A 21,388-nucleotide genomic window follows, 5' to 3' on the forward strand; every position below is an offset into this window, starting at 1 on the left:
TGGGTCACTGGGTCACTGGGTCACTGGGTCACTGGGTCCTGTTTTGATGGAAAAAAAAAACTGTACCCCAGATCCAGACCCTACCCAACCTAACTCATGTTCGGCTTATATCATTGAAGTCAGAAATATTAACTCTGCGTTTTGAACTCCAGCAAATGGGCATTAATCCCTAGGTTGACTGTTGGATCTTTAATGCAAGTGTGTATATACTATACACAAATTAATGGCTTGGAGAGCTTGTGTGTTATATTTCCACCCCCAAGCTCCCAATTCTGTGTTCGCCCTTTGACTATGAACCCAAAATTTCAAATTTTAAATTCCATAAATAAATAGGAAAAAAAAAAATAAAGAAACTGAATCTCTTCTCTTATTGGTCAAAGACCAGTGGATTCTTCTTGTTGTAATGTATTTGCTAAGCAAATTTCAATCAATTATTTAAGACTTTCACTTATGGTAGGAGCCAATTCAGCCACGTAGTCTTGTGGAACAACAAATACTATCATTAAACTAATGGAGAGCAGATTGGGGCTTGGAATGTTACTGTTGAAACGCCCACCAAAAGTGAAAAAAAAAAGGAAAAAAAGATGAGAATGATGATGAAAAGTTAGGAAGTTCAGAGACCCCACAAAGGTGGGTGAAGCTTGATCCCAATTCACCTTAAAATCAAACAGCAAAGTCGGACTACTATGCTGACTTTTTCTTTGTGTTCTAGAGCAATGCAATAATTTCCAAATTCAGGAACAGCCATGGCAGAGCCCCAACTTTGAAAAAACAATGAATGTCACAAACGCGTGATGAATGGGAAAAGTCCACTGTATTAGAACCAGGAAATTGCATATCTTGGCATTTTGTTGACTTCATTGACCTCGATATACGTTCACAAGACTCCTATCCAATTTCTCTTATCAATTTTTTATATAAAAATATGAATATAATGCAACTGGTGGAACAAGTAGTAAAGGGGTTGATGAAGACTGAGTGAGGAAGATTGAATGCTTATCTGCAACAGAAGAAAACAAAGCAATCTCTATTTGTAGTACAATGCCAACTACAATCACCCTCCCCCAAGTGGCCTGTTTTTATTTGACTTCGCCTACCTTTGGCTTTGGGTTTATGCGTGCCATGTCGGCAACATATATAGTGCCTTCTTCTATTACTATAATGGGTGTGGATCCCATTTGAGTTGGAAAAAAATGGCTTCAGAGATGACCTTCTTGCCATTTTTTATTCTCTCTTTCTTTCCATCCGATTTTGTACATGTGTTTGAATGGGAGCATTGTGTGTTGACTATGACTAGGGCTAGGACTAGGACAAATTTATATGTTTGTTTCTAAAAGATTAAATTCTTAGAGTTGTATATGGTATGATGCAGAGGAAGGGTTGGTTACTTGTATGGGCATGGATGGATCATCATCATTGGTGAAATGAAATGAAATGATATGATATGAGATAAAAGAAAGTGGATGGGTCTTTTCAATGATGAATTGATTCATGTTAAATTAGGTGATGGCAGCACTTTTTGAAATTAATGGAATCAACAACGAATTGTTGAAGCACACCATCCCTCATGGCATGGCAAATAACCCATCATGAAGGGGAAATACTTTCCAAAAACTACCAATACCCTGTTTTTCTGAACTTGAAAAGTCGTTTACATGCTCAGTGCTTTCCCAAAGTAATTCTAACATTACTCATTGATTGAAATTCCTTCAGATTGCCATTGATCTTATTTTCAGACCACAATAAAGTGTGTACCCATCACCCCCATGTCTGATTTTGATTGAGCCAGTTAGGGAAAAAAAAAAAAACACCCCCCAAGTTGCACTCTGTTGATTAGGTCAAACAAAATGTGCTGGTGATTTGAGAAGTGGGTCCCTTGAAGAAATCTAGAAGGAGAATAGGAGGGTGAGGTGAGCCAGTTTCTGCAAAGGAGCAACATCATCCAGTGTGAAACGAAGCTGGAAAAGAGGAAGACAACTGTTCCTTTTCCTCACAGACTCACAGCAGGCACCACCCCCATATTATAAGGGCAGCCAGCCTCTCTTTCCTCCTCTCTGACACCACCCCCTTAACCAATGGGAAGAGTTATGTGGCATACAGATGTTGATGGGTCCCATGGATGACCAATGGAGGTGATTGCACTAATGTTTTAGTCAACAAAAGCAACTTAACTTCCAAGTAGGGTGTGCCCCCACTTAATTGCCTAGTGGCTCAAGTAAACCCCATTATTGTTTTTGTCTGGCTTCCTTACAACAATTGTTTGGCCTGGCTCTTCCCACTGGTTTGATTTTCCTTCCTTAATGGAATCTTCTCTAATACTACTTGCTTCCCTGTTTTTTTTTGAGTCTTTTGACCACTTTTGTTCCATACCTTGCTTACAACTTTTGGACTGCCATTTCCATTCCAATAATGGGTGTGCTTGGGGTTGGGGGTAGGTTTTTGTTTTTGCCTTTAACAACAAGTCGAAGTTCGAACAAAATCCTTACATTTTCACTAATTTTTAGTACTATAAAAAGTTTATTAAATATAAATAACATTTTTTGTAAGTTAAAAAAATATTAAGATTTTGTTTGATAATTAGAAATGGTATTATCAATGATTTTTAGTTATTTTATACATAGTTATTAAAAATGATTTTTAGTTATTTTATAGTTCTGTAAAAGATAATTAGAAAATTTTAAATTTATTCTAAAAATAACATAATTTTCAAACAAATTCTCCAAAAAAAAAAATATTTTTTCTAGCGAAAATTTGTAATTATTTATACACTTTTCAATTTTATTTTTTTTGAAGCAAAATGAATGAAAAAGTCCTCCGTAATAATGATTGGTAATTAGATTTAAAAGGGAATAAATAGTGAAAAATAATAATTATAATTTTGCATTAAGCCCCCCTGTCCAAAATAATAACAAATCTTAAAGGCTGAAAAAAAAATCCATAAATAGGATCATAGAGAGTTGAAAAAATGAAAGAGATATTATGAGGCAAAGATAGATAGATCACGTGGAGGTCAGAAATGGAGGTGCCCCAAATGAGCGTGGTTAAGCCAATAGAGTCATAGACTTAATTAAATAGTGATTAGTATATTAATTAAAATTAGAGATGAAGTTGTACAGCAGGCGCACATAATATCACGTGGGTTGACCCGAAAAGGTGGGTCTTTGTCCACGTCGGTAGAAGATCAAGCAATCAAGCATCAGTCAAAGATTTACCGGTATCACTCGTTTTTCTAATTAGTTTTATTATTATTTTTTAAATACTTGCTGATTATTAATTTATTAATTAATTAATATTAAAATCGTAGTTGTAGTGTGAATGTGTTGAACAAACGAGTTGGAGTCTTGGAGGAAAAGAAACAAACAAAAGCCCTCGAATAATTTGCGTGTTGTTGACGCGGCAGAAGCTTCCACATAATCCAACTCCTACTCCCCCAACGCAACCCACCACCCCCCCTCCCTTTTTTTTTCTTTTTCTTTTTCTCTTTTTTTTTTCGCCCGATTTTTGAGAAGTTAATTTTTAATTTTTACTTTTTTAAATTTAATATGTATTTAACTAATTTTATTAAAATATCATATAGTTTATGAAAAAAATATTGTTTTTTGACTTATACAATAAATTTTTTCGTACTTAATATAACTCTTAAAATAATAATATTGTCTTTAAAAAACTGGGACTTTGATTTCAATATTGGGTATTGGATAAACCAATTTAATAACTTAAAATGATTTGATAACTTAATTTAAATTATTAGATAAATTAAATATGATCGATAAAATTAAAAATAATTTTAAGTAATAAATAAAAATAATTAATTTGTTCTTAAGTTTATATCTTTATTTTACTTTTTTACTTAAATTTATCCTAATTATCCTCGTGATCTCTTTAACTCCATGATCTTCATTATTATTCTACATTTTTTTATATTACTTTAATTTTATCAAATAATTGTAATACTTAAAATAAAAATTATTTAATAAATTTTAAGTTAATAACTTAAGTATAATTTAATTTAAAATCAGTTTAAATTACTAAATAATAAGTATTAAATTTTACCAAATATCTAATAATTTTTAACTTAAAAGTAATTTCGAATGTATTTAACCGAGTGTAATGAAATTTACTATATATTAAAAAAAGATTCTAAAAATATCATGATATTATAATCACCACAAACTTCAGACATTTCAAACTCGACGCAATTTTCTCCACCTTGCATTAAACTAAACCATGCATGAGTTGTAAATTGAAATGTACACGTAGTCCCAACTTCCGTGTCAAAGGGGAGGGTGTATAAAATTTGGGATCAAAATCCCAAAACCACAGAAAAGCAAGAATCGGAATCAAAGATTACATTTATATATTCTGTGGTGTCGTCACAAACATGGTACATTTTTTTTTTAATTTATTATTTTAAAGTAGGTGATGTTGCAGGAGATGGAAATAGGACTTGGGCATGATGTTGGGTGGACACAAATCTTAAGTCATCTCCAACTGAAAATTTCCTCTAGAGGCCTAAAGTGGCAGTATCCACTACCCCACATATTCCAAATATTTTAAAAGCAGATAACCACAAAGATTATATATCAGTTAATTAAAAGCAACAGATATAGATGAGCACATGCCTTTTCTTTTTTATTTTTTATTTTTTTTAAAAAAAGAAGATCTTTTGGGGCATATTAGGCACTATCTCAATGGCAATCCATTCATGACATATGAAGTTGTGTTCGTCACCCTCATCCATCACCATTTTCCAATAAGTAAGGTTAAAAGGGCCTCAGAGAGGGTGTGTGCAACACGATTGAAAAGGAAATGTACCAATATCTTTTTGGTAGATTAACTTAAAAATTAAAAAATTAAAAAATTAAAAATAAAATATCGATAGAGAATGATAAAAGGGAGTTGAAAAGTCATGTTTAAGAGAAAGGTAAAAGGGTTTTGTATGGACAATACCCAGAGACAAACCATGATAAATAGATGGACCATTGAGAAGAAGAGCTTCAAAAATCTAACCCCATTAGCAAAGAAAGTGAAGTTGATGATGTTTGATGATTAAGGGCAGGAAAAATGATGAGTAGAGGAGCACCAAACAGGGCATATATATATATATATATATATAAATACATATATCTCTATCCGATGGAGAATTGTTTTGGCTTATATGCTTATAATTAGCAAATTATCCTCCATGCCTCCAAATCCTGGCTGTCCTGGGGTTTTTGACCAATTGATGCCACCATTGGTGGGATCAAACGCGTGACACCTACAAGATAATATTGATTATTACTCAACATTAACAAACCCCTTATATGGTGTCTGTTAATTGTCACGTTTGGATTGTGACACAAATTATACGTCACTAATGTTGGGTGATGGCCAAACCACGGCACACCACTCACCCCCTTCAATTACATCATCCATGCCTAAATGTGGAACCCAAAAATACCCTCATTTTTTTTTTTTTATAATATTAATTTTTTTTTTTTTTGGTTTATTATTTGGAGTGTACTATAAACAAATTATGTACTTGATAAATTAATTTGTTTAGTTTACTATAAGGGTGAGGTGGGAGGTGGGGTTGGGGAGAGGGGTCCATTGAAGATGATAGGGTTGATGTACAAGAAATAATTCTCTCTCTCCCTCTCTCTCACTCCTCTCAATGACAACCCACGTATTCACACGTTTTCTCCCACTTGTGGGGAGTGGCCGTCGGCCCATAGCAAGGAGCACCACAATTTCTATTTTCCGTATCACTCTACCACAATAATGTACGTCTACTTGTTTTTGAAAATTAAGGGAGTTAGTGATTAATTAAAGACAATGTATGTCGTGCTCGAAGACTATTTCTATTTAAGCTAATGCTTGATTTGGAAAGGAAGAAATAGAGATCAAAGAGAGGAATCTGCCAAAAACAGTGGGGGCCACATAACAAACCAATGGCAGAAAACTCAACCCAACCCAACCCAACCCAACCCACCGTCTCAAGCGCCCGGTTTTATCAACTTGCATGTGGGGCCATCATAGAAACCAGGACTGATCCGTACAAAGCAGCCCACAATATAATATCATTTCATGCTCATCTTCATTCGTTGTCAGATGTGATAGCGTGGGTTGCCCTCCCAGGACAAAACCCAATCACGGCCGTTGATGGGATGGGAGTGGGGGGTGGGGTGAGATGAGGGTAGGAGATGGGGGGAGGGTGAGAAATGGAGGGTCAAGATGTGGGAACAGGGAGGAGGTTTGTGAACGTTGGTTGGAAATGATGGGAAATTGGTAAGGTACTATTAAATATTTCAGAGATACTAAGGTGAACCTAGCCAATAAGACAAACGAAAGTTAAAAAGAACGAATGGAAGGGCGCCAGGTAAGAAATATGGGAATTTCTTGTTGGATGATGAGCTTTGTCTTCATGTCTATCCATCCCTCCTTATTTAAACGCAGGCCCACAACCCATCCTAGTGGAATGAACCAGATGTATGCATTTCTCTATCTACTACTACAAGTCTACAACTACAGATTCAATATATATATATATATATTAAAAAAGAAAAAAGAAAAAAGAAAATAATGGGATTCTTTTTATCTTATCTGATGGGTACAGAGAGGGGGTGAGTTGATCAAAATGTAGCGTATTATTCGTGGGTGCTTTTATTACACCAATAATATAGGGGGATAAACATAAGGGAGAGAGGGGGGAGGGAGAGACCATGCTGATGGTCAGCAGTAGCAGCAAAGCTCAGGGGGGATGAACTTAACAAAAACACGGTCCACACTCATGTGAACCCCATCAAGTTGCTGCTGTGGGCCCCACCTCACATACACAGCCCACAACACACACATACTCAGACCCACACCATCCCCCCCATGAATCTTCCTTCTTCCTTACGGGTTGACCCACCACACCCACATCCCCATATCTCTTTCTCTCTCCTTCTCGCTTCTCCCAATTGTATTTGTAAACCCCCAATTTTTTGTTTTTTATAATAAAGATTATTATAAAAATAACACTTGGAGATAGGAGAAGCTACCCCCGAGTCTCCTATATATAATACTAACTCTTCCACCCAACCCAGTTTCATGTATACCTCTTTCTCATCTTCAGAACAACGCTCCTCTCTTTTGCTTGTGTCTCTGAACATGGACGGAAGTTGCATAGATGAGAGTACTACTAGTGATTCTATTTCAACGTCGCTGCCCGCTTTATCTGCTCTGCCGGCAACCAAGTCGCCGGAGAGTTTGTGCAGAGTTGGGAGTGGGACGAGTGTGATACTGGACTCCGAGAGCAGTATCGAGGCTGAGTCTAGGAAGCTTCCCTCCTCCCGATTCAAGGGAGTGGTGCCTCAGCCCAACGGACGGTGGGGTGCCCAGATTTATGAGAAGCACCAGAGGGTGTGGCTGGGAACGTTCAATGAAGAGGAAGAAGCTGCCAAGGCTTACGACATCGCGGCGCAGAGGTTCCGTGGCCGCGACGCGGTTACTAACTTCAAACCATTGTCGGAGACGGAGGAGGACGATATCGAAGCCGCGTTCTTGAATTCTCATTCCAAGGCGGAGATCGTGGACATGCTGAGGAAACACACGTACAATGATGAGCTGGAGCAAAGCAAGCGAAACTACGGGTTGGACGCGAATGGGAAGAGGAGCCGAGCCGAAGGCCTCATGACTCCATTCGGGTCAGACCGGGTCACCAAATCCCGGGAGCAGCTCTTCGAGAAGACGGTGACGCCCAGCGACGTGGGTAAGCTAAACCGGCTGGTGATACCCAAACAACACGCGGAAAAGCACTTCCCCTTGCAGACTGGAACCACATCCAAAGGGGTGCTTCTGAATTTCGAAGACATGGGCGGGAAAGTATGGAGGTTTCGATACTCGTACTGGAACAGCAGCCAGAGCTACGTTCTGACCAAAGGGTGGAGCCGGTTCGTGAAGGAGAAGAACCTTAAGGCGGGAGACATTGTGAGTTTCCAGAGATCGACGGGAGGGGACAAGCAGCTGTACATAGACTGGAAGGCCAGAAACGGCCCGACGAATCAGATCAATCCGGTAGAGCCGGTGGAGATGGTGAGGTTATTCGGAGTCAACATTTTCAAAGTACCCGTAAATAGCAGTGTGGTTGTGGCTAACAATGGTAGTTGGACTGGTAAGAGAATGATAGAAATGGAGCTCCTGTCCTTCGAATGTAGTAAAAAACAGAGGGTAATCGGAGCTGTGTAACAAAATTTTCTTTTTCTTTTTTCTTTTTTCTTTCCCTTTCTTTCCCTTTTCTTGGCATGTTGTGAATGTTGCAAGAGGATGATGGAAGGTGGAGGAGGTGGAGGTGGTGGTGGTGGTGGTCAGTGGTGGTGTAGTTGCAACTTGCAAAAGGTGATTTGTATATTATAAGACAAAAAGCTGAAGAAAGCTTTTTTTTCTTTCTTTCTTTCTTTCTTTCTCTTCCTTTTTTTTCCCCTAAAAAAATTAGAATGAAAAAAAAAAAATGTCAATTTTGTTCTGTTTATATGGAGTTTAGACTTTTATTTTGAGTTCCCCATTTCAAATTAGTAGACAGTGGTTTCTTGTGGTTGTTGCTTTCCCAAAATATCTCTATGTTGACACAAGGTATTTATATATATATTGGGTATAGGCAGATGAGTTGAGAGAGAGGTAGGTATGATATTGATAACAACTTTTGTTATCAAAAAATGGTAGGTTATCTCAGCATTACTCATTTGTCTAATGCAAAAGAGCTACTTTGGTCTCTTCATCATGTTCCCTCACTTTTGGCCTACCTTAAAATATGCACAAATTTTATAATAATGACTTCAGTGGAGTTAAATCATTAAGATCCACCTCCACATTCTTATAATTACCCTATATTTACATCATGTGTGACATATTCCCTATCTTTTTTATAAAGCAAAAACTTCATCCTCTCACATTACCCAATGCCCATCTTCTTCTTTCCTACCTTAAAATAATTCATTTACCAGAATTGATGAATCATAAACAAGTCTTATAGTAGATGAAGGAAAGTGACTGGAAATGCTATTTGCTTTCTATAGTCATCTTATTCTACATGCCCCACGGCTGAATCTGGATCATACATTTATTCTTAATAATCCCCAATACTCATGGTCTTTCCATATTTGCTTGCATCTTAATGAGCCTTTGACATAATTAACCTGCCCAAAAAGAAATGTCAAACCATGTATATAGCTAATGTTTGCCATGGTTGTTGACATACTTGTAGGCTAGTTTTGGCTTCCTATTTCATTTGATCATAATGTTCATATGAGTATTAATGCAGAAATTTAAGATTAGGTGAGCGGTCCAAGTCCAGAGGTGTCATGGGGCCGGTTTCCTTTATTGTTTGGAATTATTTCCAAGATGAAAACAGTCAAACACATGATCTTCTGATGATGTTGGGATATTTGTTTTGAATTCTTCAAAATTCTCGTGCTTTGGGCATCCAGGTTGTTTCATCCTTAGGAATTATTGAAGCGTAGTTGACTGGAAAATTGCTTCATTTCCCTGTCACATTTTTTGTATTATTTCTCGTATGGAAACAAATGTCTCATTTTCTTAGCATTTGATTTTGGGTTTGTCTTTAATTTAGATGTATGTCAAGGGGAAATACGATAAAAAAATATAGCAGAATAAATGCTAAAAAAAGGTGACCACGAATATGAGGAGAATGATCTCGGGGTGGGCTTTGGACTCATCTATTGGCATTCACAGGGGCCCAAAAGGTGGCGGATTTTTGGCCCATTGGCCCATTTTCCCATCTTCATTCTCGGTGGTCAGTATCACTGAGGAAGCTTCACTCCAGTTGTAGGATTATCTCTGTGGGTTGGGAATGGGATTCGGTACTTCGCTATCTCATGCGCGACCACTGCAACTCTCTTCATCTCTTTATGGCGAGGCCTTGTCATCTTCCTCCTCATCCAGCCTCTTTATGGGGGGTCCATTCGCCGCCTCCGTGCCCTTTACCCTCACTGGTAAGTGACCCTTTGGCTTTTGCATCGTTCCCACCACCATCCTCATCTTTTGCTACTACTTTTGCTTTGTTTGGTTGCTCAGAAACCCCAGGAAAAGAGACAAATTGAAAACATGATACTGAGGTTTTTCATTAGTTGGAACCGGAACGGTCTTTAATTCAATTATTTGGCTTAGTTTGAGCCGCCTTTCATTTTCGTTTTCCCCTGAAAATTTGAAATTTTATATGTGGGCATAATTTTATTTTTTTTCGTATCTCTGTTCAATTTAGGGAACAAATTACATTTTCGAAAGCTCGTTGTTGTCTCCAAAAGGATATCGGGCTTGGAGGAAGCCATGAGAATTCAGAGGTACGTTATTTGCGTAATTGGAATGGGGCATTGAGAGCCCTTCTCTTGTAAATGTAATTTTTTTTGTTAGCGTAGATTACGGTATTGTTTCTTCCTAAAACGAGTGAAACAAATTGTGGCTGGAATTATGACAATGTGGGGTTTGGACTTGAAGGTAGCATTTTGCATTCTCTGTTCTTCTTGGTCTTCATTTACTTGTAATAACCCTACCATTTTATTTTGCTCACTTATCCGAGGATTTTAACTGGATTTTCAAGTTATAGTCTGTGATTGGAATATTGTGTCTGTTTGTTCAATGGGAAGAAGAAATATTTGATATTGTTCTCCATGGGATTGAATGTGCAAATCTATCACTTAATTCAAATTTTTTCACTCTCTCTCTCACACACACAGCGATAGGATTTGTGATCATCAGCAAGGGTAAAAGGAAAAATAAAAAATTAAGATAAATACTGTTTGTTTAATGAAATTTTGTTGAATGTTTTCATTTCCACATGATGTTCAAATGCCTCCTTAGTGATTCAACTACTCAGCACCTTGCACTAAATGAAATATTTTGCAATGGTGTTGGATGTTCTCAAGAGAATTGGGCCCTTCTCATTTGTTGCTTGTGGACCTAATTTTCTTAGTTTCTAAAAGCTCTGAATGCTTAATGGTTGAAATGTGGTACCGAGTAGAGAAATGGGATCCTCTTTAACATAATTACCAGAGATTGTTGTGATCAAAGTTTGAAGTTTTAACCCGAAATTCAACTCCTTCATTTTTGACATGCTTTGGAAAAGGGAGGAAGGTTAAAATCAAAATGTTTTCTATGGGGCACTAGATTTTAGATTGTTTATGCATGTAATTTGTTAGTTTGCTTCTAGTTAGTTTATCACATTTTTTCTATGCAATTTGAGGTGATGGTTAACTTGCTTATTTGATTAATTGCTTGATTATATGTAGACAAAAAGAGCTTCGAGAAAAAAGAACCTTTAGAAGAAGGATACCATTAAGGCGTGGAAGGGTATCACCCCGTCTTCCTGTGCCTGACCACATACCAAAGCCTCCTTATCTAAGTTCAACTTCATTGCCCGAACTATCAAGTGAACATCAAATTCATGACTCTGAAGGCATCAGTCGCATGAAAGCTGCATGTGAGCTAGCTGCCCGTGTCTTAGACTATGCAGGAACGTTGGTTAGGGTGAGGAGTTACAGTATCTTTTGATTATGCATTTGAATATGAATTGTCTATGTTACATTTTGATAACCATATGATTGGTGGATTTTATAATCTTAGCTTACAGTGTTTTGAAAGGCTATTGAGGCTTACACCTTGAGCCTCACCTCAAGGCGAGGCTATGCAAATTAACCTTGAGTCTATAGCCTCAATAGAGAGTAATCCAGGCTTAAGCCTCACCTGATTGAAGCTTATAGCCTTGAGGGTGTAGCCTCAGGGCTATTGGGGCTTAAGCCTCAAATATTTAAAAGGTTTTAATGGTTTTAGGGCCTTTTATTGACTTTTTGTGTATATTTGTTAAGAGGTTAAGCCTCTATAAATACTGGTTGTAGCGAGTTGTGCTTTTTCTGGGGTTTTGGTATAGATTTATTTTTCCTTGCATTCAAGATTAGGGTTAAACCTTTTGAAAAAATAAGCTCTTATTTGACTACCAACTAATCCTTTAAATGGAAATGAAAGTAAGAGATTGGGAAGGAGAAATAAAAGATTTGTTGGTCACTATAGTGACCAAGTTTATATATAATCAGTATCTTATTATTGATGGATAAAGGAAAAAAATCACTATAATTAATGGATAAAGAAGAAAAATAGATTGACATTAACATTGATGAAAAGGATAATAGAGCAATCGAATATAATTATGATTCATTAGGAGATCCTACTAGCGATAGTTATGGTAGTTTTGAAGATTATTTTAATAAATGCATGAGAGAGAGTCGGATTTTAGAAGAGACAAAAAAAAATAAAAATTAATTGGAAGCTATTGAAAATGACATACAATTAATTTGATTATTATATATTGTATGGTTTTCTTATTATTTATCTTTCATGTGATTTTATCAGTATTTTTTTATTTTTAAAATTTTTTTCTTTCTATTATTATTAAAGTTGAGGCTTATGTCTTGTTCCGCCTCGAGGCTTATGCTTTACTTCATTTGGGCAAAACACCTTAACACCACCTTTAGCCTTTTAAAACATTGTTAGCTCATATGTTTCATCTAGTCCATTTAGACTTTGACCTTGGTCCTTATAAATCACTATCAAAATGCATTTGACCAAGACCACTTTCATATTTCTAAACATGCTTATATTTTAAAAATATTTCATAAAGTTTTTTAAAATTTATTTAACTTCAAAAGCAACAGAAGTTCCATTGGAAGTAAAAACTTTGGGACCTTGTATTTCTAAATTTTAGATATTCTGATCCTTCGCCTCTATGTATGCGAGTGAACTCCATACTTTCAGCTGTGAGAAAATCCTAACAATGATAGAGCTTCTGCATAAATTTACATATGGGATTCTGATATGGAAGGTCTACTCCATAAATTATTTACTTCCTTATAACAGAACCTTGCATAATTTGATCTGGTGTTGACTAGTTTCCCTTTGACAACCTTAATGAATAGAGTAATCATTCTTTCTTAATGTTGCACTCTCAAAATAGAATTGATCTCATGATCTTGCATGCGTTCCTTTTCTGATGATTTTGAGGGAATGCATTTTCTTTGTTTACTATGAAATTGGCATTTATAGATGTACCTTTTAACTTTCAAGTTTGCTTATTTTTTAGTGTCACTTGATATTTAAAGTTCGTTACCGTCAAATCTTGTTAACATGTAATTTACATGGTTTCATGTCTTATTAGCCATCAGTAACAACAAATGAAATTGACAAAGCAGTGCATCAGATGATAATTGAGGCTGGTGCTTATCCTTCACCTCTTGGCTATGGAGGATTTCCAAAGAGTGTGTGCACTTCAGTTAATGAGTGCATGTGCCATGGGATTCCTGATTCTCGCCAGCTACAGGTTTGGGGTATATTCATTGCCTATAACTGTTTATGATATGCATATTATTCATTATTAATGATTGTCTCCTTTACAGGATGGTGACATAATAAACATTGATGTAACAGTCTACTTTAATGTACGTTCCTAACTTTTTTTCTTCATTTTAGCTCAGTCATGATATACTGCTTGTTCTATATTCCTAATTGCTATTTTAGTTCATTTATGTAATTCTATGCTGTCTCTTGCCCTAATTTTACCCATGTGTGCTGGCTGTACCTCATATCAATGTCTTTCAACCCAAAAATGGAATGCTGAGTATTTCACATTGCTTCTGATAAGGCCTATCCAAAAAATAAAAATAAAAAAAATTAAAAATTGGTTCCAATAAGAAAAACAATTGGGTTAAATTTAAATAATTGAGGTCTCTTTTATGGCAATAATGAGCTATTAGAGGTGACAAGGTGACACAAAGTGTAACAAGCATTTATAAACCTCATAGTCCTAAAAATAATAGAAGAAGAATTTTTAATCATAATTAACTTTGTTGCTAAAGACAAATAGGAAACCTAAAAGGTGTTTCACTTTGCAAGGGTTGTCTGTGTTCGGAAAGAATTCATCCTCAAATTTGCAAGACATTCCTTGATTTATTGGAATCTCACTTCTTCCTTGATTGTTCCACATGAATCAAATGAATATGTATCATCTTCAATTTTCGTACAATAAATCTTCCACATGAAACATAGATTTGTGAATTGTTGCCCTTTATTGGTCATAACAAATACGAGCAGCATTGAGAGTAGCATAAATCTGCACCATGATTTGTTGATGTTGTGTATCTTTGTTTAAGGTATTGAAGCAGTTTCATCGTTATGCCTCTACTCTCCCTTTAAACTAGTCTCATTCTATACGGTAGGATAACTCTTTGTGTTGGAAATTCATCAAAGATTGATTAGTAAAGTAGGTTACTTCACCTTCTCATCATAAGAGAACTCTTCAAGTGTTGTAAATTCATCATGGATTGGTTAGTAATGCAAGTTATTTCATGTTCTCATCATATGAGAACTCATCATGTGTTGGAAATTCATCCAATATTGGTGAGCTTCTAGTTAGGAAGTGGGTTTTATTCCCCAATTCCAATATCACTTCCTCAACGTGCTCATCCTAGATTCAATAAAACTATCTGAATTGTATCATAAAGTAGGTTTTGACCACCAATCCCTCAATCATCGTCCTAAGCCATGTTTGGTTTTTGGGTATAACATGGGGTAATATAGGTTATACCATGTTTTGTTGGTAATAGATAAGTTATCCTGTTACTTATCCTATCTCTTATTTGATTAGTAATGGAATAGGATAAGTTATTCCATTGACTTATCTTATCCCATATTTATTTTATAATGAGATCGAAAAAGTGATAGGATAACTTATCTAATATTTTTCTTATATATCCTTTGCATTGTATATAATAATGCTATGTTAAGAGATGAGATATTCATATTCCATGAACCATAAATTCCATTCACTCATCCATTTCAATTATTCAATATTAGCTTGTTTTGTTAATCACTTTGCAAAACAAAAAAAGTTCAATTAAAAAATAGATTTTTAGTTTGAAAAAGAAATAATTTTAAAAATTATATGTATAATACAACTTAAAGTAATATTAGTATGTAATATCACTTAATAACACGTGCACACACACACACACACACCCACACCCCTATATATATAATGTTTTTCTATATTTAGTATATAATATGATTTAATATATATTATTTAACAACGTAATGTAATTTTTTATTTATAAAATTTTAAATATTTTAATAATAAATATTATGAATAAAGAAATAAAAAAATACATATTAAAATATAAATTGTTGAAACATCTTCTTATAATGCTAAACATGAGAGATTTCATTTTTTTTTATATCAAATATCAAGATGCAATATATTTTTTATTTAAAAAATAAAAATAAAATCAAACGTTAGGTTGAAGCATGTTTCCCATTTCATGTTTCCTTTCAAAAATCAAATAGGATGATAGTATAATATATTCCAATGGATTTAATATCTTAGGATATCATTCGCATTGGATATAATATTCTAAGATATCATAGACCCATTAGGAATAATATTATATATATATATATATATATATATATATATCTTATCCTATCCTATTCTATCTAGCTAGCTAAACATGGCTTTAAGGTACTCACCCTAGATTCTACAAAAAAATCCTAATTGTATTGTAATGTGCATGTAGGCACAAAGTTGAGTACGAACAAAAGACATAATCTTCTAATAAGAAAATCCGAAAGACTACCATCTAAAGTCCCATTGATTCCGTCTTAATAGTGCTCCTAAAAAACTAAGTTTATTAATAAATAATAATATCAATCTCTTAAACCCTAACTATAACAAGTTAGTTATGGATCTTATGGTCTTAGCAATATTAAGAAAAGAATTATAATTAAATCAACTTAGTTACCCAAAAGAATAAATAGGAAACCTAAAATTATAAGAAGCTTACAAAATACAAAATTTAAAGAAATGAAACACCTAAGGCCATGTTTGGTTCACTGGATAAGATAAAATATACATATCTTAGGATATTATTTCCAATAAGATATGATACCTATGAATGTTATATCCAATGTAATTTGCTAAACTATGCTAATGTTTGGTTTTTTGAAGGAATGATAATTAAAATGGAAAACATATCTCATCCCAATGTTAAGTAATTTTTTAAAATTGAAAATAAATATAATGCTTCTTGATGTTTCATACTAAAAAAGTATGAAATCTCTCACTCTAGTATGATTTGAAGGTCACTCTTAAATTTCTTTTTGAATACGTATTATTTGTTTCTTTATTAACAATATAAAGAAAGAAAATATTTAAAATTTATAAAAAGAAGGATTATATTATCTTAAATAATATATATTAAGTTAAACATATACTAAATATATAAAATAGTGTACATATAAAATTTTTAAATTCTTATCTTTTTCAAACCAAAAATTTAATTTTTTTAATTAAAAACTTTTGTTTTCACCTTGATTAACATGAATATTTTTTTGAAAAAATGGAAGAGAGAGGATGTGAGAAATGGATTTATGATCTATGGGATAGCATATATCCTATCTCTCCAAGATTATTAAATTCCATGGAAATGAAAGGATATGTTATTCCACAATTCATACTATCCTATAGTCAATTGGTAAGTGGTGAGGTAATTTATTCATTTTTTTTATCAAAAACAAATATATTCATTGATGTGGATTGAAAAGTACAAATAAAGGATGAGGAATCTTTCCAAAATTTACAAAATCCAATCAAAAGAAGAAGTAGAGAAAAATTCTCCAAAAGGTTAAGGAGAACTATACGTTGCTTGAGTACCGCACGAAACTATACAAGGAGAAGCAACTTGACACTCAAGGGGGTAATAAATCTCCTATAAAATGAACCCAAAGCATTGCTCTGCTCTTTGCCAAAAGATCAACAACATTATTGGTTGAATGAGGAGACCAAGAGAAAAAGGAGTCCAAGATGTGTGCAACATCTAATATCTGATAAAGTGACTCATCGTACCCTTAAGATCTTTTTTCAAACTTAGTCACCCATGATAAAAATATGGCAGAGTCCCTTTCCTCCTTTAGGCTAGAAATGTTAAGAGACCTATCTTGTAGCAAGTTGGGGCTTGTAGGGAGCCCTATCTTGTAGCAAACCCTCTAAAAGGCTAAATTCCTCACCTTTATGCCTAAGCATTCTCCTATTGGTTTGAAAAAAGTCTAACCAAAACACTATAATGGTCTCTAATCACCACTCCAATCCCTATCTAACTAGGGTTTCCCAAAGCATAACCATCAAAGTTTATCTTGAATGAACCCACTAAAGGTAGAACGCAAATAAGGAGCATATTTCTTTTTTACCTATTTGATCTACTTACCAAATTCCTATCAAGTTGAACAAATACTGAGATGAGTGCCCTCAAAAGTTATAGTTGTAGCCACCTAAAAGGACGAAGAGAAATAAACTAAGTCCTATATCATCTTTGAAATCCTCCAAATCTTCCACTTGTCCTAAAAAATTGTGCTTTTCTTTCTTACAGCACTATCCAAATCAGCGTAAAACGAATGATTTACCGAGCACTTTGCCTCTGACCGTTAAAGGAGATGGACACATGTAGCTTATGCTTCTAGGAGGAACCCAATAACTTTGTTAGCTTGAAATCTTGTCAATCATTGGATCCTAAAAAAACACCAATTTTAGAGTTTCCCTACCCCAATGGGAGACCCAAATAAGTCAAGGACCATGTAGAAACCTTTCATTCTAGCAACAAAGCCAATCTAATTATCTTATCCCATTTTGTGTTGATTCATGACGAAGTGCTCTTGTTTAGATTAATATTGAATTCTAAAATGTGCCCAAAGACCAATAGGATCAGCTTAAGATTTTTTTAGAGATAATAAAAGATGCATTAAAAGCACCAAAAAGAGCACACCAAAGTACACACGATGTATACAACGACCACTTAGGATTAGCTTGGGATTTTGAAAATCTTCTCTACAAGACCTTTAAAAAAAATGGTATCATTTGCAAACTACACATATAATAACCTAGTTCTACTTCTCTCTAAGACCTTCAAAGATACCACCCTCCTCAAATTTCAAGAACAATCTACTTTAGAAATCAACTAGGAAAAAAGATCTCCTTGCCTTAAACCTTTGGTTGCTCTGACCCAACCTTTGGCGTTTCTAGTCACTAAAATCACAAAACTTATTAAAGACAAGCATCCTCTTATTCAAGACATTCCATTTGGTATTGAACCCTTTCCTTTCTAGTGCATCATCTAAAAAGCCCTAGTCTACTTGATCATAGACCTTTTCAAAATCAATCTTGAAAACTACACATCCTTCACTTCTTTTCTCATCCACCTCTTCATTAGCTATCAATACTGCATTTAAAATTTGTCTTCCTTCAACAAAAGCTCCTTGAGAGATATGAATGGTTTTATGAAGGACTCCTTTGATATGGCATGGTAAAACTTTAGTTATGATCTTATACAGGCTTGTAACCAATCTAATAGGTCTAAAATATAAAATTTTGTTGGACAAACTCCCTTTTGGCACACGCATAATGAAAGTAGCGTTAGTGCTTTGATTTGTTATTACCCCACCATTGTGAAACTCTAGAAACGCTCTTAATAAATCCTCCTTTTATTGCATCCCAACAATCTTGAAACGCAGCTATGGAGAAACCATCACACCTTGATGCCTTTTCCTTGTCTAACTAAAAGAAAGCTTTATGAACATGACCTAAACAAATAGGATACCAAAAAATATACAAATTACTAAAAGAAACTATCTTCATTGGTCTTTTGTGTGGTTTTTGTGGTAAGAGAGGAGGGCCTCTCATCCTTCTCTTGTACTTTTTTCAGAAAAAAAAAAACAAAAACAAAACAAAACAAAACAAACAAAGAAACTATCTTCAGTGGACCGGGGGTGCATCACAAGGTGTGGCTAACATGCTCAAGACAAACTGAAATCAGAAAGATAATATACTTACCTTACTATGGGAAAGAAAGAAAACTGATGGCATGAAGCATTATAAGAACTGCTGACAAATAATGAATCGAATAATTGCTCCTTTTATTTACAAATTTAAACATGTCAGAATTTGATCTGCATGTTGGTATTTTCATCATGAAGACAAATTATACTATTATCTGTTTTGCACTGTATATATTCCATTGTTTTGTATGCCCAAAACTTCATTCTTCTTTCCCTTTTAGCAGAATGCAAGTGTCTAGCAAGAGGACTTATATTCCAATTGGCACTATATATTTTATTCATTTCTTTCATAGAATGATCCACCTTGTCTAATGATTTCATTTTTATTTTTCTTAGTAAAGGCAAAATCTGATCTCTTTCCCTGTATGAATGTGTTTCTTTTCTTGTATGGTGTTAGGGTTATCATGGAGACACATCAAAGACTTTTCTTTGTGGCAATGTTACTGATGGACTCAAACGCCTTGTGAGGGTAATGTCTGTTAGTGGATCAAAGATAACAATTCACCTTTATCTAGTTGATAATTGACTCCTTTCTAATTATCTTCATTATGATTGTAATTTTTATGAGTGCTAGTACTAGCTGTTTGAAGTTGGGTGCACAAGTCCTGCTCCAATTTCTTATCTGTCTTGTTGGATCAATTCCTTTTCAAGCATTTTATCTATCTATCCATTTTGATATTGATTTGAAATTCATTATCTACATTTTTGGCAGGTAACTGAAGAGTGTATGGAAAGAGGCATAGCTTGTTGCAAAGATGGTGCTAGTTTTAAGAAAATTGGAAAGAGAATTAGGTATTGGCTCCCTTCATGATATGTTGACTCTGAAAAAAGGCTACTCTTTTGATGATGAAAACGTATGTCAAAATTTTGGCAAGAAAGAATATGCAGCAGATGTTAATGAAACTATTAGAACTGAGAAGAACATAGTAAGATGGGCCAAGAATTAATTTTCTTGTAAGGAAATTGTAAGTCATGAAAGAAAAGGAGCAAAAGTACATTGAGGAATGTTTGGTATCTTATTTGCTTGTTATCGTTGTATGGAGAATTGAAGCCCTTGCTACATTCAATTGTCTCTAGGTGTGGTTGGCCCCTGCCTGCTTTGTGTAAACTGACAAAACTAAATGCATGGTTGTTAGATGATTTCTAATGATATTTAATGGTGTATTTTATTTATTTATTTATTTTGTGGGTGGGGGGTGGGGGAGGGGGAGTATTATTCTTGTTTTAACATTTTATTTGGTTGATGTCTCAGTGAGCATGCTGAAAAATTTGGTTTCGGTGTGGTGGAGCGCTTTGTGGGGCATGGTGTGGGGACCGTATTTCATTCTGAACCAGTTATATTGCATCATCGTGAGTAGCTTACTGAGTTTAACAGTTTTCTAATCTATTTTGCCTAAGTTACCATGTTTGTAGAATTGGGAAGAGTTGAAACCTTTCTTAAATGCTTCAATATAGAGAAGTGCACCAGCTTGTGACCCGTAATGGCTTCCGCATATCAGTAAAATACAACTTGTTTTATATGGTTGTTTTGTTTGTATTTTTGCTAGTTAGAGCTCTCATTGAGATTGCAAACTTGGCGTTTGATGGTTCTTTGTTACCTTGATAATGTTTGAGTTTTGTGTTCATGATTTGGGGACTTTAGTTAATCTATTTGAACAAGCAACTCTTAATTATTGAGACTGATCCTGTATGTGCATATTCCTTTCTGATGTTAGGCGCTTGTATACTTGATTTAAGATGTTAATGAGTATAATTGAAATTGATACTGGATGGATACTCTTAAAATCCCAGTAAAAGAGCAATTAGATACATTGGATCCCTATAAAATTAACTGAAATGAGGCATGTCCCAATGTAAATGAGAATTTTTAGGGTTGAAAGTTTTCCCACTTTGTTACCATTCTTGATACTCGTCTAAGTATAATGCTAAATTGTTTGACAGGCAACGACAAGTCGGGTCACATGGTTGAAGGTCAAACATTTACTATTGGTGAGTGCATTTCAATCTGTGAATTGAAAATTGGAGTTGCCACCTTTTATCATTGCTCCAAGCTCATTTCACTCTTCTATTGCAGAGCCAATTCTTACAATTGGAAGCACAGAATGCATAACATGGTCTGACAACTGGACAACTGTGACAGCAGATGGATTCCCTGCTGCACAGTTTGAGCATACCATTTTGATTACTAGAACTGGTGCAGAAGTTTTAACAAAGTACTGAAAAATCAGGTGGTTAATATTTGTTTTTTTGCCTCAAACATGCCCCTTTTTATAAAAAAAATTTACGTAGTTGAAGAATGGACATCAGTTTCCCACCATTTTTCTCCCTGTAGAATTCTATGTTGAAAAATTTGCCTCAAACATCTATTTATATCCAATATGGTCATGGATGGAAATCAACTTTGGGTCATTCTTCTCCCCGTAGAAGGCAGGTTAAAAAATTTCGTTGGAGAGAGTTGATTGTATATGATCCTTTATCATCG

General features: G+C 34.8%; 2 protein-coding genes across 2 annotated transcripts; both read left to right on the plus strand.

Moving 5' to 3' along the window:
* The first annotated feature begins 7,028 nt into the window (after positions 1 to 7,028).
* On the plus strand, positions 7,029 to 8,494 carry LOC100262843 (AP2/ERF and B3 domain-containing transcription factor RAV1). The gene has a single exon (XM_002281673.4). It carries the CDS (start codon positions 7,075 to 7,077, stop codon positions 8,209 to 8,211), a length of 1,137 nt encoding a protein of 378 aa, XP_002281709.2. The 5' UTR covers positions 7,029 to 7,074; the 3' UTR covers positions 8,212 to 8,494.
* Positions 8,495 to 9,739: 1,245 nt separating this feature from the next.
* On the plus strand, positions 9,740 to 21,315 carry LOC100262904 (methionine aminopeptidase 1B, chloroplastic). The gene is made up of 10 exons (XM_002278712.5): positions 9,740 to 9,974; positions 10,244 to 10,322; positions 11,268 to 11,505; positions 13,187 to 13,348; positions 13,425 to 13,466; positions 19,304 to 19,375; positions 19,619 to 19,698; positions 20,159 to 20,256; positions 20,848 to 20,895; positions 20,981 to 21,315. The coding sequence occupies exons 1-10, from the start codon at positions 9,833 to 9,835 to the stop codon at positions 21,124 to 21,126; spliced, it is 1,107 nt and encodes a 368-aa protein (XP_002278748.1). The 5' UTR covers positions 9,740 to 9,832; the 3' UTR covers positions 21,127 to 21,315.
* The last annotated feature ends 73 nt before the right edge of the window (positions 21,316 to 21,388 follow it).

Source organism: Vitis vinifera, chromosome 1 (genome assembly GCF_030704535.1).
Source record: "Vitis vinifera cultivar Pinot Noir 40024 chromosome 1, ASM3070453v1".
NCBI lineage: Eukaryota > Viridiplantae > Streptophyta > Magnoliopsida > Vitales > Vitaceae > Vitis > Vitis vinifera.

Excerpts from the sequence above, each read along its gene's own strand:
- LOC100262843 (XM_002281673.4), top strand. The coding sequence starts at position 7,075 with ATGTATACCTCTTTCTCATCTTCAGAACAACGCTCCTCTCTTTTGCTT.
- LOC100262904 (XM_002278712.5), top strand. The coding sequence starts at position 9,833 with ATGGGATTCGGTACTTCGCTATCTCATGCGCGACCACTGCAACTCTCT. Across the intron at positions 9,975-10,243 it reads CGTGCCCTTTACCCTCACTG|GGAACAAATTACATTTTCGA; the intron begins GTAAGTGACCCT and ends TGTTCAATTTAG. Across the intron at positions 10,323-11,267 it reads GAAGCCATGAGAATTCAGAG|ACAAAAAGAGCTTCGAGAAA; the intron begins GTACGTTATTTG and ends GATTATATGTAG.